The sequence below is a fragment of the Falco punctatus genome (genome assembly GCF_963210335.1).
Source record: "Falco punctatus genome assembly, chromosome: 13".
In the NCBI taxonomy this organism is placed as follows: Eukaryota; Metazoa; Chordata; class Aves; order Falconiformes; family Falconidae; genus Falco; species Falco punctatus.
In genome coordinates this window covers 11,767,323-11,785,122 of record NC_137593.1, presented here as the reverse complement: position 1 = coordinate 11,785,122, position 17,800 = coordinate 11,767,323, and the positions used below count along the sequence as shown (strand labels likewise).

General features: G+C 47.8%; 1 protein-coding gene across 1 annotated transcript in view; it reads left to right on the top strand.

The window, feature by feature from the left end:
- Window positions 1-17,800, top strand: part of ARMC9 (armadillo repeat containing 9) — a 91,207-nt gene that overhangs the window by 68,557 nt on the left and 4,850 nt on the right. The window contains 1 exon segment of the mRNA XM_080409342.1: window positions 3,151-9,729. Coding sequence (XP_080265468.1) covers window positions 3,151-3,237 — 87 coding nt within the window. The 3' untranslated portion in view covers window positions 3,238-9,729.

Genomic DNA, 17,800 nt, shown 5'->3' with positions numbered 1-17,800 from the left:
CTTCTAGGCTCAGACTTCGTCTAATGTCATTAGACTTTTTCCTTTTCTTTAGACACTTGTTCACTCCACTGTGTAAACTGTTTAATGTTCTTGAATTTGGATCCCTGGGTGTGTCTACACTGTCTACAGTGTGTCTACTGAATGTCGACCAGATGTCAGGCAGTTCAGAAGATAGGCTCAGGGCAGCCTCGTAAGCAGGCAGCCACACATGTTGGGCTGCTTGTGGCAGTCACCATTCTGCTGGAGACTTGTATTTAAGAGCCATATGGATGTGTTGTTGCCTGAAGAAGTTTAAGCAGTACTAGTTTGTGGTGGGCTTGGAAGAGAGGTGGCTGTGACTTAAGGTTGGAGGGAAAGTATGGAGGACGCTTGCTTTAAGCAGCCAACGCAAGCCCATTAAGTGGAAACGTTGATCTCAGATGCTCACCCAACAGTAAAACAGGTGTATAGTGTGTAAGTTGTGGGGAGTTAGTTTTTTGGGGTTTTTTTTGTGGGGGGAGGGGCAGAATGAAGAAAGATTCATTCTTCAGTAATGCTTTTTCCCTGCAGCCTGGATAGAACTAGCTAAATTCAAATACACCTAATGCACCTCTGGGCCCATCATCAATGAAAATGGTAGGAGCTATGTGCTGTGTATTTAAATTTCAAATGTGGTGTAAGTTTAGTGATGACTATTTGATCACAGTGTAACATCAGCTCTATTCTTCAGCTGTAACTGTTATCTTTAAATATTTCACGAAAACATGGTAACTCGTAATACCCTGCAAACCTTCCCAAGAAATCTGAAGTGTGTGTATTTTGTTAATTCCTCATTACAGGTAGGGAAAACGGAGCACAGAGAATCGAAATAACCTAGTAAATCAGCAACATAACTGGAAAGAGCTTCCTAAGTCTTCTGTGTTGCTCACTCACTGTCATTCCACACAGTTGCATGTGCAGGGAGATGGCATGGTTTCATTCAGGGAGTACAGATGACACAGTGGAAGGGAATGTCCTTGGTGGTTAAGGGAGGTTTTGACCTAAAGAGTACTTGTTTGAGTGGTCCTGTGCTTAGGTAATACTGCCAGCTCTTTCAGCTTTACTTTTGCTGCATATGTCCTGTGTTTTACCTCTGACATCAGTGCTTTCTGTTTCCTGTGACAGGAGCACTGTTCTGCCCTGACTGAATGTGCTGTTAACACCTGGGAGTCTGTCCCTGGTTCCTGTCTCAGTTCATTTACAAAAGCGCTGGCTCATTGAAAAGGAGCTCTGCTGAAGAAGGGAAAAGCATAGTGTGTATGTGTGCACACAAAACTCCTCTGCACGTTCTAGTTTCTCCAGGGCATCTTTACACTCCGGGTGCATGTCCTATGAAAAATGCAACACACTTAGGTTGCTCTCGTAGGGCTCTGGAGTAAGTTCCTTTTCCAGTGCCACAGTGTATAATTATTTTATTTTGAAATTGCATTAAAGCAGAGCATAATCAGAGTTCTACATCGCTTGGGTTTCCTTGTTGATTCAGTATATGTAATTTTAAAGACCAGACTCTTGGATTCTTCTAATTTTTATTGGATAGGATTTGTCTTACAATATAGCTCTTATCTTTGCTGTGTCTGTGCATCCTAAAGCTGAATTTGTAGCAGGCATCACATCTTAGCTATGTGTCCATTTTCCTTTTCTCCCAAGTTTTTGTTTTCTATCTGTCCACCTGTGTCATGAGACAGAGTTGGTGTCAGCAACTGAATATTAAACTCTTATCTTTCCGCTAAAATAGCGAAGAAATTATTTTGCAAACAAGTAGTTTTCCATTCACTCTGCTTATATGTATCCTGCGTTGCTGTCTGCTGTCACAGGGCACCTATTAGTTTTTGTTCATCTTGCAGGGGCTTTCACACAGGTGTTTATAATTTGGAAAAGTGAGAGGAAGGTGATAAGGACCAGATTTTTAAAGGACTAAAAAGGGCTTTAAGCACCTATGTCCAAAGTTAAGGCTCTCAAAGGTAATTCCCAACCATTACTTAAAGGTGCAGGGAAGGCATCTGAAGCCGGTAAGCCCCTAATGTTTCCCTAGTAAAGCTCTGTGCTACCGTTTGTTTAATTTTCTAGCTGAATCATCTGTAAGTCAAAAATTATATCAGATGCACAGATATCAGCAATCAGTAGATTTCAGCAGTTGTTGTCTCCCTTTGGCTGACTACGTAGGTATGTCAGCGTAAAAGACTGTCTCAGTGGCAGACTGTCTTTAGTTTGTGGGTTTCTTGGTATTTCTGGAGAAATACACGGGTTTGTAGCTGACGGGCATGATGAGAAAAACATGAGTTTCTGATTGTACTTACTCTGTGTGCTCACTTATTTTAGAGACACGTTTTTAGCTTGCTTTTAAATATTTATTAGAGGTCTATTTTCTGGAAATAAGTTGCTTTTACATAAGCCTAGCTGGACTAGCTGAACTGCTCCTCTTGGAGCATGGAGTGTGTGGAATGCCTGAGGAATGCAGAGGAAGCACAGGTACTTAGTGCAGCTGCAGGCCTGGGACCAGATTCCTGCCTGAGATGTAGCCCACTGCTGTTAGCTGAGCTCTAAAGCTGTACCTTTAAGCAAAACCAAGCTCCTCCAGATAAAACCAGCCATTCTGGGATTTTCTGTGGATTCCACTTCCTAGCTGGTAGAGGGGTAAGTAACACTGGCAGCATGGCTAGAGCAGGGGGTAGACCTCCAAATTTAGGCTTTCAGCTGTGCTTATGCGCTCATGTGGACATGGCTGAATGTTTAAGCTACTCTGTTCCTTACGCTGCATCTGCTCCAAGCAACTCTGCTTGGGCATGCTCAAGCTGTTTGCAGTGTACAGAGTCCTGTCTAGGGCACAGCGGAGCTAGGGTAGTACAGAAATCTTTACCAGAAGAAAAGAAATTATTACTGTCGGGAATGCAACTGGGCCCTGGTGACTCCCTGCTCCTCCGCAAGTTCTTTCAGCGTCCCCTGACAAGTGGCTGCCATCAGTACATTCTGCATTTTTAAGCTGAAACATCAGTGGTTAAGGTGCCTTTGTGCGTGTTCTTTGTGGTGTTTGTGTCACTGTACAGGTTGAACAAGTGTTGCCCTCAGGCAGCTCCTGTCTTGTAATAAATACTGCTTTCAGCTGACAGACCCTTTCTTGCCATTTTTCTGCAGGCAGCCAGTCCTACAGGAAGTGAGAACAGCTCCTTTCCTCGAGACTCGCCTGTCACATTGTTGAAGGACAGAGCCAGCTTCCTGTAATGAGCTTTACTGGCAACCTGCAGAGAAGAGGGTGAGGTTGCTGGCTGGCGTTGCACAGTGATTCAGGGATTATCTGATGGAATGCACCTGTTGTCTCTAAAACTAGCCAAGACAAGAGCCTTGTTACTACAATTCAAGGTCGCAGCAGCAGCCCAGGACTGATACGGGAGATGAATATAGTCCCAGTGTCTCTAATAGTTTACTCTATATTGACGTTGCCACCTTGAGAAGAAACTTCTGCTCTATGCCTTCTGTGTCCCAGGGTAAAGGGCCTTTGGAGACAGTATGTAGGGCTCAGCACATGAGTCTGACCAATTAACTGTCTTTTTTACTTATTGCTTGCTGAACTAGCCTGCCGCTTGCTTTTTTTAAATTACGCCTTTGTAATGAGTTGGAAGGTATCTGTTCAAAGGTTCTGCACTAGGAGGGAAAATGTGCACCATATGTGCAGAGCCTCACTGCCTGGAGCTGTCTTGTGTGGAGTGAGATCTGTGTTTGGCCACCAGAGACTGGAGAGAAAGTATTTCATTAACTTGTGATGGACCCGTGGCAGTTGAAAAACACCGTGCCAGTGCCCAAGGCAGCATCCATGCTCACCTCTTGATCTGATCAGCAGCTTTATCTGCAGCAATTACTCCTATTCCTTCTTCCTACGTTTTTTTCTTAATTCTAGTTTAACATTTGTGGAATGAATGATCCATTTTTTCTGCTGGAAGGACGGACTTCATTCATAGAAGAAACCATAAGAACATGAACATGAACAGATCAGAAGTAACTTTCTCTTTACGTGTGGCTGTGGACAATCTTCTTTGGTCTTTGTTGCTTTTTTATATGTATCGGTTCTGAGCAATGGTCTGGTTATGTCTTACGGATTTTGTGCTGGTCTTCAGCGAATCTGAAGTACTGGCTGGGCAAGAGAGGTCAGGAAGCCCTCCAACTAAATAAAAACCCCAGCAGTTAGTTCTGCCAGTGAGTTACAAAGGTAGTGCTCTTTGTTGTTGTTTCTCTCAAAAGTAACAGGGACCGGGAAACACTAAAGTCTTCACTGAGGGTTGGCTTTTCAGTAACACCCCCTCATGTGACAGAGCTGTTAAGAGCAACAGCAACAAATGCAGTTTATCTTTGAATTTGGCTGCTGCCTCAGCAGCAGTGCACAAAAAGCAGGCAGCATATTTGCCACAGGTGGACTTCAAAAGCAAATGCTTTAACAGGTACAAAAAGGGAAAAGGTAAGGCTTTTGTTCTGGCATTTCCATTTGGAGTTTGAGAAACAAACAAGTGGAACAGAGTGTGAAAGGTAAAAAGCTCTGATAGTGACACTGCCTTCCCCTAGAGCAGAGAGTTGTAAAGCCACCAGTCATTTCCTTAGAACCAGAAGAAAGCTTTACACCTCTGCGGAGGCCTTGAGTTGTGCCAGCAACTGAGGAGTCAAGGCCATTTCCTGGTGTGATGCAGTTCCCATGGAACCTGCCAATATCAGTGATGCTGTGTCAGGTGTTGGCAGGAAGAGCTCCCGCACACAACTTCAGGTAACCCCTTTGGATAATAGATTTTAAATTGGAATCGGGTTGTTTTATAGGAGGAGGCACCCCTGGTTTATTATCTAGCATATTTGTGCAGAAGTTATATTTACTGCTCGGTAACTTCAGGGTATCTAAAGGTCTAACATAAAGCAGGCAAAGTATGGGTGTTGCTTTAATTCCCAAACTAAATAGAACATAAAGTGATTATAAACACTTGATAGCCTGTGTGGCATAGATCTCCGTGCTAGACAAAGAAATCACAACAGATCTCTGACTTGTGCTTAGATTCATCCAACTCCTCTCAGAGTTAATAAACACAATTAATGGAAAAATGTCCTCTGGTTCACAAAGGGCTAATGGAAAACAGCCGTAAAAACTCACCTAGTGGTTTTCCAGGGTAGGCGGCTTTTCTTCTTCCTTTGAAATGCTGTTTTTTCCAGCATGTAAAACCAATGGCCAAGTTGTTAACACTGAAGTGCTAAGCGCATGCATTTGCATACGTGGATAACACAGGAGGGTAACACAATGCTCCAGCAGTTGAGTTTTATTTATTTTATAGCAGTGCTGAGTTTCGTATTGGAACAGATCTGATTCTCAGATGCAGAGCAGCTTTTGAACAGCGTTGAGTGTAGACTATTTTGGGGCAGGGGGAGCAACCACCCCAAAAACCTCACTGGCTTTACCATTAGGAGGTCAAAACTGTATCACTCCTTACAGGTCAGCTGAAGGTGGTTGGTAGGTACAGCTACAGCTGCTCCACGATACCAAGATTCGTGAAAGATGAAATGCATCTTGCAGAACGGTACTGCGATCAACAAGCTGAAGCGTATGTACTTGAGCGTGCATTTCTTATTCTGGCCTATTGCAATGCAGAACTCTATAGGCATGTTTTTCCATGTTCAATTCTTAGATGTTTTGAAGTGTGAGTGAGTGTAGAGTTTGAAAAGTGAGACCAGTTTTTATATTAGTGCCTGAGAAACTTCATTTTCCAAATACTTCAGAGAAACTATGGATATGCTTAGAAATTAATTATCTGCTGAGCAGTAAGTTGAGGGGCCAATGCAGTAAAGTGTCCTCCTTTCCTGTGTTGTTCACAAAAAGCCCCAAAAAGCCCCTGTGATGCCATTCGGAAGGTTTTGAAGCTAATGAAAGAAAAATGTTGATTCTGCCTTTGTTGGTAGGGCTCCACCATTCAGGGTTGAAAGGTCCAACACATACGTAGCAAATTCTGCACCTCCCTCTTAAAAGTTGTTAGGTATTTTTTCTATATGCCGTGTAGAGGCTTTTGCTAGATATACCACCACCCTGGTAAGTTCGTAATGGGAGCAGTGGAAATGGCCTGCCTGAATAAGAGGGGTGTGTTTGTACTTAAAGTGGCTGCAATTTTGTTTACAATAAGCAAATACAGCTATTGCATAAGACACACAGATCTGCAAGGGAACTTCTTCTGGGACCAAAGTGCTGTGTGGTGCTAGCATGTCTTTTAGATGTAATTTCTCTATATTCAGCATGATTTTGTTTATGGACAGTGTTGTATGCGAGATGTAAACTGGTAAGTCTATTTAAATTTGCATGGAGGGCTTGTTCTGTACAAGTGCTTTAAAATTATCTGGCAGTGACTGGGTAAAAATGCTTCTAAAGGGTTTCTTTTTCTTTGTCTTTTTGATAGGTTTGTTTGGGGTTTGATGAACTTTTAGGGTGTGCATTTGTTTACATTTCACTCTCTTTTATTATCAACAAAGTCTGTCCCCAACAGTTTTGTCTCCACATGAGTTGAAAGCACAGGTTCTATTCAGCCTGGCCTGCCTCTGCAGAGATAGCGTTGTTTGCTCAGAAGTGTTGCAAAGCAGGCACAAGCTATTCATTGTTCATGGTCTCTCATGGGGAGAGCCTTGGCATGTGGGATGCCACCAGTGACATTGGTTTGGTGTCAGAAGTGTTGTTCGTTGGAGAGTTTAAGTGTGTAGGAGAAGGCAACCAAGGAAGTTATCTGGAGGAGAAATACTGCTGTGATGGGGAGTGAGAGTGGTTGCTTGGTTTGACTTTGTTTCCTTTAAACAAAATTCCACTAGTCTTTATAAATGGCAGTGGTGGAGGTTACAGTGAGAGATAAAAAGCAGTGCGTTGCATTCATGCGTGTCTTTGAGTGGTGGCAGCAGAAAAGCAAGCAAGCTACCTTCCCCCCAGCTATTGAACCACATCCAGACTTACCTTGTAGCTTGGGGCTTGAATTCATCCTTGAGCCAGACCTTCCTGCCAGTTTGGACCATCCTCACACTTGCCCGCAGACTGGCTCAGTGTGGAAGGAAGCCCTTGCCCGGGAGAGGCAAGGCTGGGAGGCACACCTTGCTCGGTGTTGTGAGCTAACGGAGTCTGTGAGGCCCCTTGGACACACCTGGCTGCGCCGTGTGGCCCACGGAGCTTGAGGAGATGTGTGGGCATGGCTAGCAAGGAGGGTATCGATGCAGCCATGCAAACCTCCACTGACCCTGGTGGGAGCTACGTGTCAGAATACCTCTGTGACTAAGCCGTGTGGGCTTCCCCAGGCAATGCTGCGCTTTCCTAACCTCTGCTATTTGTATAAACTGTAAAAGGAGTGGGACTCTTGAGAATTTATTGATGGGTGAGAAGCAGCAAGATGTTTCAAGACAAACAAAACAGACTTTAAAACCAGACTGTTCTGGCCAAGCTGTATGGGAATCTGCTGCTAACAGATTTTAAAAAGAAGCCAACTTCTGGTTACAGAACATACAACATTGTCCTACTGCGTTATCAGACCAGTAAGTCTTCTAGCCTGGCGTCTTGTCAGTGGTTGGGATCTGATGTTTCAAAGCAAGTTTCTTCCCAGCTCCAGACTGCTTTCTACCCTGCAGTGGAAGGGCATTGTATTCCGTTAAAGGATTGTGATCCAAATTTCTGCTCTTTATAAGGATCTGATGCTCTCCAAACAACAGGCTGAGTCGCACACCCTAGGACATCTAATAAGTTTCTGGAACGTGTCCTCCTTTTATTACAAGTTCTCTCAGCAGTCCTTGGCGTATGGTCCAAGTTTCCAAGAAACTAGGGCAGTAATTTATTGCAGTGAAAGTGAAAATGCCTCACACAAACAGTAAGAAATCCAGGTGCCAGCTTTAAATGTTTGGTTTCTTCTTCTTCAAATATGGGGAATGCTGTTCTGATGTGATTTTAAGTCCACAGATTTGGGGAGCATCAGTTATTTTGTTCGCTCTGAGTGTGAGTGACCTAGCACTGTATTTAATTTAAAAAATGGTTCCCAGTATGCCTTGCTGGTTTTCATCTTAAAAGTCTAATTTAAAGTATTACTTCATTTTATTTGTTTTTCCTTTAATGATGCTGAGAGCTAATTCTGCTAATTAAAAGAATAAAAAGGACAAGTAAAAATGAGTGGATACCTGAAACAATAAGGTTTATCCTGCAGGTGTTTAAAGTGTTTTATATATTAAGCTGTAGCTGACAGCTATGAATGCTGAGGCTATCTGAAAACCAGACCCACCTACTAAGGGATTTTATGAGGCGAGGACACCTCCACCTACTGATCTCAAGGAAAAATTCTGGCCTTTGTGGGTCCAGACTTCATTAGATGCACAGTCCTCTTCCTCTGAAGAGTGAAAAAGATGAGCTAACGTGAGGATGGGATGTAAGTGCTGGAAATAGCAGCTCCGTGCCAAGTGATACAGTTCCTCATTTGGTCTGCCATGTGCCGGTCTGACTGCCCTAGCCGTTGTCTGGATCCAGTTGACTGTTGGCAGAGGTTGAATGCTTCCTGAGAACAAATCACTTTATTGTTCATGTCTGCTCATGCACTGCCTTTTGGGAGTGTGGTTCATGTTGGTAGCAAGAAGCAGGGCCATTAGCACCAAATGAATTCTTTGTCAAGCAGCATGTCTCACTGAAATTTTTACCCTTTTCTCTAACTGCTTTTCCCCTGGATCGAATTTGCAGTATCCTAATGGACTGGCTCCTATTAAGCAGATGACTTGCCTTTTTTTTCCCTCTTTTTTTTCTTTTTTTTTTTTGTTTTTATGTTAACTCAGCAGATCATGGCCTACCATGATTTTCCACAAAACTGGCTCCTGTCTTTTTCCTCCTTTTCCAAGTGAGCAGTGTGGCAGCTCTGGGACTTGAGGAAAACAGTTCTGTTTCACTTAAGCCCCCTCCATCCTCAGGCCCTGTGGAAACGGGGCTGTTTGAAACAGCCAGCATTTCCATCCTAACTGCACCAAAAGCTCAATGCCATGGAGCTCCTAGTCATGAACCACCACCTCAGGGAGTGATCCACTGGCAAAGTACAGTAGCAGTTCTTGAGGATCCCATCACTCCATGCCCCAGCAATACTGGTAACAGCTGCCGTTGCTATTCTGTTTCAGCCCAGAGCCAGGGATTGGGACTGTCTGGAGCGGCTGAGCCAGTGTAGCCACACTGCAACTGGGGCAAGTCGTGGCTTATGAACCAGCACAACTGGTCCCATGGTTCATTGACAACCTTAGTGCTTACACGATATGAGGACACAAGCAGCTTAGCCAGTAACTAAGGCTTTTAGGCCCTGCCACAATACACAGTAACAGCAAGAAAAATTTGGTGTGCTTCTCCCAAAACTTAAAAATTGGCTTGGTTGAGTTTTTCAGTCATATGTATGTGGAGCTAGTTTGAACTTAGTGTCATCTCATTCAAATTCAGGACCTGACCATCGCAGAGAATGGTTCCCCATTCGTGCAGAATGGGAGAGAAATAATTTACTTTTGATTCAGTTTCCACATAGATGAAAATCTTGAGTAGCTAAATGGCTGTGTCCTGTACTGTAGCTTAAAACCTCAATATGCTTTGGGGAGGGGCAAGGAGAGAGCATCATAAGTCTCTATTTCTCTCTAACCCTTGTTATCTTTATGCCTCTGAGGATGCAGGTGATGAGGATGCAGGTTTCACAAAGTCGTGCTGGGCGTTGCAGGAAGGTGAGTCTAAGCAACTGTGAACTTCCACAAGTCTTGCTGGGGCTTCCGAGTTTCTCTGACCACATGTTTACAGCAACTGAAGCAGAAGCCAGCGTCAGCAATTGTATGTGACCTCCCAAGTCGCCCAGAAATGGCAGCAATGAGAACCAGTTTCATCTTGAGTCCTAGCAGGGTGTCTTGGCTTCTGGGTCATGTTTATCTGCAGGGCAGAGACCAAGAATTTTTAACCAAAACCAACCTAAGTGATCTTACACCTTTCTGATGACAATAATGCATTTGCGTCTGTAGAGTCCAATCTGAAAAAGAGGTATCCTTGCTTTACATCTCATTATTTTCATTCCTTGACAGTATTTTCATTACTTCTCACTGGTGAGACAGAAATATGTCCTGTATTTCAACCTAGTCCAGCTTCCCCCAGGCAGCTGTGAGGACGAAGGTAGTTTTCTACAAGCACTTTTTCCTCACTGGCAGCAGGGGATGGTTTGAGCCTTCGTGGAAAGCTGATAGTTTTGTTCAGGTGCCTGAAATGAGTTTCAGAAGGAACCTCAGTATGTGCGTAAAAGTCTGATCCTTTATCCTGCAGCAGTGGCCTCTCTAAGAATGTCCTTGTAGTTTCCTGGCTCTGCTTCCTTCCCCCCCCTCTTTGTTTTGTTTAGGGGGTGGGGGATGCCTTATTTTTTCCTGCAATAGGAGTTACTCCATAGGGCTGAATGGTGTTTGTGCATTGCAGTGGCAAAGGAGGTTTTGAAAGGTGCTTGGCCCAGGCTGGAGCTCTCCAAAAACTGGCTGGATGTCTGTCTTGTGAGTGCTGGCTGTAGCCTTTTCACCTGTACCACAGCCTCTTCCTGCAGAGCAGAGCTGATCCCAAAAGAGAGCTTTTCAGTCTCTGGTATTATGCAGGAATCTCCTTCCTTTTGTGCTGGGGCTGATTAAAATCTCTCATTAGGTTTGTCTACTGACTTCTGACGCCAGTACGTCATGCAAAACCATCTCGTAAATGATAACAGTTTGGGGCAAGTCAGCCACTGAAGTGTTCTCACCTTGCCAACAGTGAGACCTCTGAGCTTCATTAGATGCCTCTTAAACCATTCCTGGGGAATGGGAACAGGACAGTGCATTGCTGGCGAAATATCTTGCTTCTTTCTACCAGCACCAGCTGTTGTGCTGGGCAAAGCACCTGCACTCGCCTGGGCAAAGTTGCAGGCAGCCTTACCTTCTGTGAAGCTGACTGGTCCTGCTGCTTGGCATGGTTACTGGCGTTGCCCACGTGTTTCTTTGAATGACCTTCCTCTGGGCTGTGAGTATGGTTTGTACTGGGAATACCCTGTCCTTGCTAGAAAATCAGCTCCTGGGGAAATATGTCCTTGGTTAGGCACGTTGGAGATTATGGGGGAGGTGTTACTGCCACGACCTTAGGGATATATTGTGGGTTAACCCAGGTGGGCAGCTCAGCCCCGCAGAGCTGCTGGCTCACTCACCCCCCAGTGGGATGGGGAGAGAAGCAGAAGGATGAAAGTGAGAAAACTTGTGGACTGAGATAAAGACGGTTTGATAGGTAAAGCAAAAACTGTGTACACCTGCAAAGCAAAATAAGGAATTCAATCACTGCTTCCCACGGCAGGCAGGTGTTTAGCCATTTCCAGGAAGCAGGAACAGTTACTTCATCATACGTAATTTACGTGGGAAGACAGACACCATAATAAGTCCTTCGTTCTCCCAGTTTTTATTGCTGAGCACGATGGCACGTGGTCTGGGATATCCCTTTGGTCACTTGGGGTCAGCTGTCCCCGCTCTGTCCCCTCCCAATTTCTTGTGCACCCCCAGCCCGCTCGCTGGTGGGATGGTGTGAGAAACAGAGATGTCCTTCAAAGCCGTGTGAGCAACAGCTGAAACATCCCTGCCTTATCAGCACTATTTTGGTCCCAAATCCAAAACATAGCACCATACCAGCTACTGTGGAGGAAACTAACTCTGTCCCAGCCGCAGCCAGGGCAGGGTGTGTGTCTGTGTTGTGCTTTGCATGGAATTGGCCATAACATGCTACGAGTAGAAGCACAGTAAGACTCGGGAGAGGCAGCAGTTCGTCTGAGCCCGGCTCTGCACCAGAGGAACTGGGTGAATGGCAGCAGGGACTCTTGTAGGGCTGACACCCAGTTACCGGACGCAGACCAGTTATAGAGAGAGTAGAAATGGGGATTTCCTGAACACTTGTGGGGGAATCTGAGAGAATGTGGCATGCAGCCCTGAAAGGAGCGAGGGCTAGTGGTTGTCTCTGTCTCCAGGGAGTTCCCAGCAGGCACCTTCAAACCCCCAGTCTGGAGAGGAGGCAAGGCAACCCAAAAGCCCTGTAGAACTGGGTACTGAAAATGGGGGGTGCGTGGGTGGTGTCTTTGTGCTTCCAGCTGTGAGGAACTCTGGGGAAGGCTTTTCCCTCCACATCTCTGCCCTGTTGGTGGTTCCCTTGTGCACTGGGGCTGGATCAAAGAGAGCAAAACTGCTCTGGGAGGTGGTGCTCCCTTTTTCACCCATTCGGCAAAGGTCCCTGCTACTGCAGCAGCTCTTCCAGGTCAGACTGTCACTGCCTGACTGTGCCTGAGCTGTTGCAGGCTGCTTTTCAGCCCTAAGGAGCAGGAGATCAGTTTTTTAATCACTAAGAGCTTTTCTTCTGCATCTTGTCACACACTGATGTGGTATAGAGCTGCAACTCCCCCAAATGTGCTGCTGCTATGCCTGGCTTTCTGTGCAGACTTGTGCTCTGAAACAAAATGAAGGAGAAAGCCAAGAAGCTAAAAGTTCTGGTTTGTTAATTTAACACCAGATGTACAAGAAAGCTGCGTTTCAGCCTGGTTTATTACCCAGTGCCATTTGTATCCACAGATTGTCTTACAGCAGCTCAAATCCGGAGTTTGCACACCTTTATGCTATATGCACCAATTAGTTTCTCTTAGGCTCTTAACCGTGCAGAAAGGTCGTATGATAGTCTAGGTGCCATAATCGATATGGAATTGAGGTTGTTCCGGACAACAACGTAAGAATCAGGAATGGAAACTTTGCCACCACACCCACTTTCAGACCTCCTTGAACATCAGAAGTTGAGAAATACCTTTGTGGCTCCAGTGCTGGTGGTTGTCTCAAATGCAAATGTAGTAGCTTAAAAGTGTCTCCTTATTTTAACTCTTCCCAGCCTGAGAGAGCTTTGCACCTGCCTCAGGGTAGATAGGGTGATTTCAAGAGACAGAACAGGGATGAGATGTGGGGCTGCCTCTGAACCTCGCTGCAAAAATGTATAGAGTTTTAGGGATAGTCCTGCTTTACTCCTCATTATTTGATCTGAGGTTCCCGTTTGTTGTTGGTAGGAGTGACTCTTGTGATCCCTTAGTGTTGTCATGTGTTCTTGCAGCAGGGCAAAATGGTTTGTGCAGGGTGAAAACGCAAATGTTGCATTGCACATAGGGATGGTGCAGCTGGGGCGGCCAGAGCTGCTGTGCTGGGAGACCTGCAGTGTTGTGCTTAAGGGGCTGCAGCTGGAGATTGCCTGGAAACTTAATGTTAACATGACCGGTACTAGCTTATGCTTATTTTCTTTATCAGGCATAGTTTGTGACTGTAGTATTTGTGACCCCGAGGGCTAGAAATGGATTTTGTTTGTCAGGACAGCTGCGTGTCTCCCCCACTCACGTGGTTCAGGGGGAGGCAGGGGGGTTAGCTCCTACATCCTATTAGTTTCACAGTGAAACTGCAAAACTCTTGATCCTGCATCTTCATGAACTTGGCCCATGCTGTACCTGTATCAGCTAAGAGCTGTTACAGGGGACTCTACACGTCTACTGAACATGCAACGTGTGCCAAAGATAGAGGCTGCATAAACCCAGCCCAAGTTTTCCTTTATTATACCCCCCACAGATAACAGGGTGTGAAGTAATAGTGAGTGTAACACACCTGCTTCTTGCTTGGACTAACGCACCTCCCTTTCGCTCGCAGCCCGAATTTTACCTTTTCCTGCCACGTTGTTTTATGCGGGCAGCATCTGGTCAGGTTTCTGTTGCTTCAGTGTGTTTGCTGGGTATTACGCAGACAAATTATTCCAGCACAAAGGAGGGAGTGGGTTAGAGCAGGTTAGAGCTGTCTGGCCTGGCTGTGCAGGAACCAGTGACAAATAAAAGCTCCATAAATACAGTGTACATTCTTCTGCCTCTCCCCTTCCTCCACACGTATATCAGTTACTTTTCCAGATTATTGAGAAAAGTATCTCTGTATTTCCTGGGTGTGAAATTAATTGGTTCTCCCTTTGCAAGCAGTTAAGATAATTTTGCCAGCAGCACTGCAGTTTGACTTGAGGCTCTGCTGCTGGATGGCTGATCCCAAAGCCAACAGGAACAGCAGAGATACTGGCCTCAACCCTGTGAGGGAGTGGTGGGTGCCTCTGGATTGCTCCAGCCGACTAGGAGCCACCTGGGATGCAGGACCAGCCCAGGATGGAGCTGTCTGTGGGGACAGGGCTCCCCTGTTCCCTGCACACCCCAGCATCCAGTGCCCTGCAGGACTGGGGCATGGGAAATGTACACCAGCCCCTTCCCCACTTCTGCAGCACTGAGCCTGGGAACTGGGGTCACCCTGGGCTCTAGGACTCCCAGGGGTCTGTATATTTAAGCCTTAACCATCAGCTGTTTCCCTGTGGCTGTCAGCACCCCTGTTTGACGCTGTAACATCTGGCACAGCTGCCATTGCCCCCAGTGGTGGGTCTCATCCTCCCTCTGCCCTCCCTGGGCTGTGTTAAGGGGCTGATAGGATCCATCCACCTGCTCCTTAACGAAGCCAGGCACTTGTGGAAGGACAACGGGGAGGGAGAGAGTGGAAAAAAGTTTTGCCAGGCATCGTTTCCACAGCAGTCCAGTGCAGCAGTGCTTGCCCTCTGCTCTGAAGCAGCTTGGCAACATGCAGGGAGCTGGTGGCGAGCCGTGTCCTTCCCCTGCACTAGGGCTGTGGGACCATTGCCACCAGTCACAGGGTGCTCTCTGGCTGCTGCTGTTGGCAGTGGTGTCCCCACACCGGTGGCTTGATCTCACGGCCAGGAGCGTGGCAAATGCAGCTTCTGGGTGGCCTTTTCTAGGTTGAGCACAGCTTGCAAAACCCTCACACCTCTCTCTGGGCTTATAAAACTCAACTTCTTTGGTTGTGGCCTTTCGCTGGAGAAAGGGAGCTGAAGGTGGACTTCACCCCTACTGAAACCTGGCAAAAACCCTGAGGGCAGGGTGCTGCCATGCACATCTCAGCCCTTCAGATACCACATTCCTCCCACCAAGATTTTGAGATTTCACCTCTCTGGCCCTACTTCTGGAAGAGAACAAACAAGCCTGACCCCAGGGCAGCATCCTTCTGCTGTCCCCTCTAAGGAGAAATGCCTGGGTGAGAGCAGAGGCTTGTCAGAGATTCAGTAGCAAACCCCAGGCAGGGATTCCCCTCCAGTCTGGCCGCCTGCCTCTTGCGGTTTTTCACAGTCAGGGTTTGTAGGTTTTTTCCCCTTTTTCTTAATCCTGTTCCCTAGCCCAGAGCTGGGCTTGCTGCAGGCCCACACGCTGCTCCGCAGGTGTAAATCCGTGCAGCTTCAGCAACATGGGTGACACTGCCCAGGGTGTAGGGGTCACCCCCTTCCTCTGGTCTATGCTGAGCTGTGGTAATGATGACACCCCCCCCTTCCCTGGACGGATGGATGGAGACACACGCACACACATTTCTGCTTCTGCTGTAGGGGATTTTGTGACTGTTTTTTCAGGTAGTTTGGGTATTTTGGCAAACTGAACAGAAAATCACAGGCAAAAAAAGGCAGCAAGAGACAGGAAGGAAACGGAGGCAGGAGGTGCTTGCGCAGCCCTCGGCGCAGAGGTTTTCCCTGGGTTTGTGTGTATTTCTGCTGTGTCGCCCGCAGTCACAAGAGTTCACTTTTCTCTTTGTGTCCCTTGGGGTGTGCACACCTCGCTGGAGAGGCTGTGACAGCAGAAAAAGCCCTGGTGTTAGGCTGTGGCAGGTGGGTAAGGCTTGTTTTGGGGTACACCCAAACCCTCCCCTCCCCTGCAACACCACGCACAGACTTTCCCAGGCTCCAGCACTTCACCCCAGGCCATAAGACACAAACCCTGGCGGAGGGTGGCAACCCCCCTTGTACGAGCTGGATCTGATGCAGCGTGGGGGATGGTGCTGTCCCACAGTCAGCGTACTTCCAGCCGGCTCTCTAGGCAGCCCTGGCCCCCGGAAACTCTCGGAAACAGATTTTTCCAGTGGCTCCTGCGATGGGGGATTTTGCAACGTTCCCAGGTGAAGGGGTGGTTTGTATGGCAGCGCCCACCCCCTGCCAGCCAGGGGCTGGGGAACAGAAGAGCCTCTTCTCTGCGCCCCCCCCCCCCGTCCCCAGGCAGCAGACAGAGCCCTGCTGTTGGGCTGAGGAAGTTTGGTAAAGGCAGAAGGGGGGAAAAGGCTCCTGGCAGGTTTCATCTGTCAGAGCCAAGAACAGTCCTGTTAGGAGCTTGTGATCCTTTTTTTTTTTTTTTTTTTTTTTTTCTTTTCAAATACATCTATTTATTTCTTTTTGAACTGTTGGCCATTGCTCAAAGGGACCCGGGCTGCAAGTCCATCCCAGCCGGTCGACCGCTTGCTTGCACCTCATCCTGGCCCAGATGATGGTCTTCAGCTTCTCGCCGGTGAAAGCCGCTCTCTTAGCGAGGGTGTGGACGTCTCCCCTTTGCCAGGAGCCTGTGCCGGCAGCAGTGCTGCGGGGGGGGCTTGGCGCGCTGGCACTGGGAAGACTGGGGCAGTGTTCGGGCTGAGGGCTGCTGAAAGGGCTCAGTGTGTGCGAGCGTGAGTCACCGGGGCTGGAGGGCAGCTGGGAGCCGCGGAGAGCAGCCGAGAGCTGCTACAGGGGGGGCAGCGCCCCAGGAGAAGGTGGTGAAATGAATATCATTAGTGTGGAGTGGAGGCAGAAGAGCCTGAGGAATAGACGGAGGCTGGGAGGTAGGAGGCTGGGCGGTAGCGTTTCCAGGTGCAGAGGGGTTTGAGGGACAGTTGTGGCACACTTGAGTGTGTGCATGGGGTCCGGGATGGGAAGCGGGGGGGGCGCCAGGGGAGGCTGGGTCTGTCTGCACCCCAGGTACATCACTTGACCTTCACATGGCTTGGTGTCAAACAAACGAAGCCTGGGGAAGGGCTGGGAGAGTCCTGGCAAGCTTTGTGGGGCCCTCAAGAGAGGGAGCTGCCTTGTGTCACCCTTCGGTGCCCCGAGCGCTGGCTCACGGAGCTGCTGCTCCGTCCCGACTGGTGCAAAACAGCCCTGAGGCCGCTGGTTTTCTTTGGCTGTAGCCCTGGCTCAGTTTGGCTGCGCGCTTCCCGCTCTGGCTGGTACACGTCCAGGTGGCTGCCAGGCTGTGCCAGCCCCTTACGCATCCTGAGCATCATCTCTTGTCCCCAGAGGCATCACCTGCCGTGACAGACCTGGAAGGGCTTGTTCCCTCTTGGAGCAGGGGACATTGCTGGTGGCTCAGTGCCAGCCCCTGAAGAGAGCATGGGTTCTTGGTGACTTCCCAGCTAGGACCTCTGTGTCTGGCTGCATGTGAGATGAGAAGCAGGGAGGGGGTTTTCTGGTTTAGATTAAACACGAGCATGCGCGGGAGGGTCTGGGTCCATCTCGAAAGCAAACAGCCTTGTGTGTGGGGGTGCCAGCACCTAGAGGTCCCCCATGATGTGTCTGAGGGTTAGCCGTGTCCTCCTGTCTTCCAGAGGCATCGTGTGCTCATGCAAGACATCAGCAGGCGTGCAAGAGAAGAGTAGAGGCCCCTTGGGGTTCAGCTTGCCCTCATCCTTGAGCCCACAGCTACTAGGGACAGCAGAAAACCACTCCAGAGGCTGTGAATAATCTTGTTGGCTTACTGGCTGCCAGCCCAGGGCCAGTGCCTTCACCACACCCTGGTCTGTTGGTCTGTGGTGCCCCATAGAGAAACTCCACAGCCATGTGCCTGGTGTTGGCACCACGAGCTGCTGGTGCCAGAGAGTGACCCTGTCACCTCACTCCAAGGACCGATGG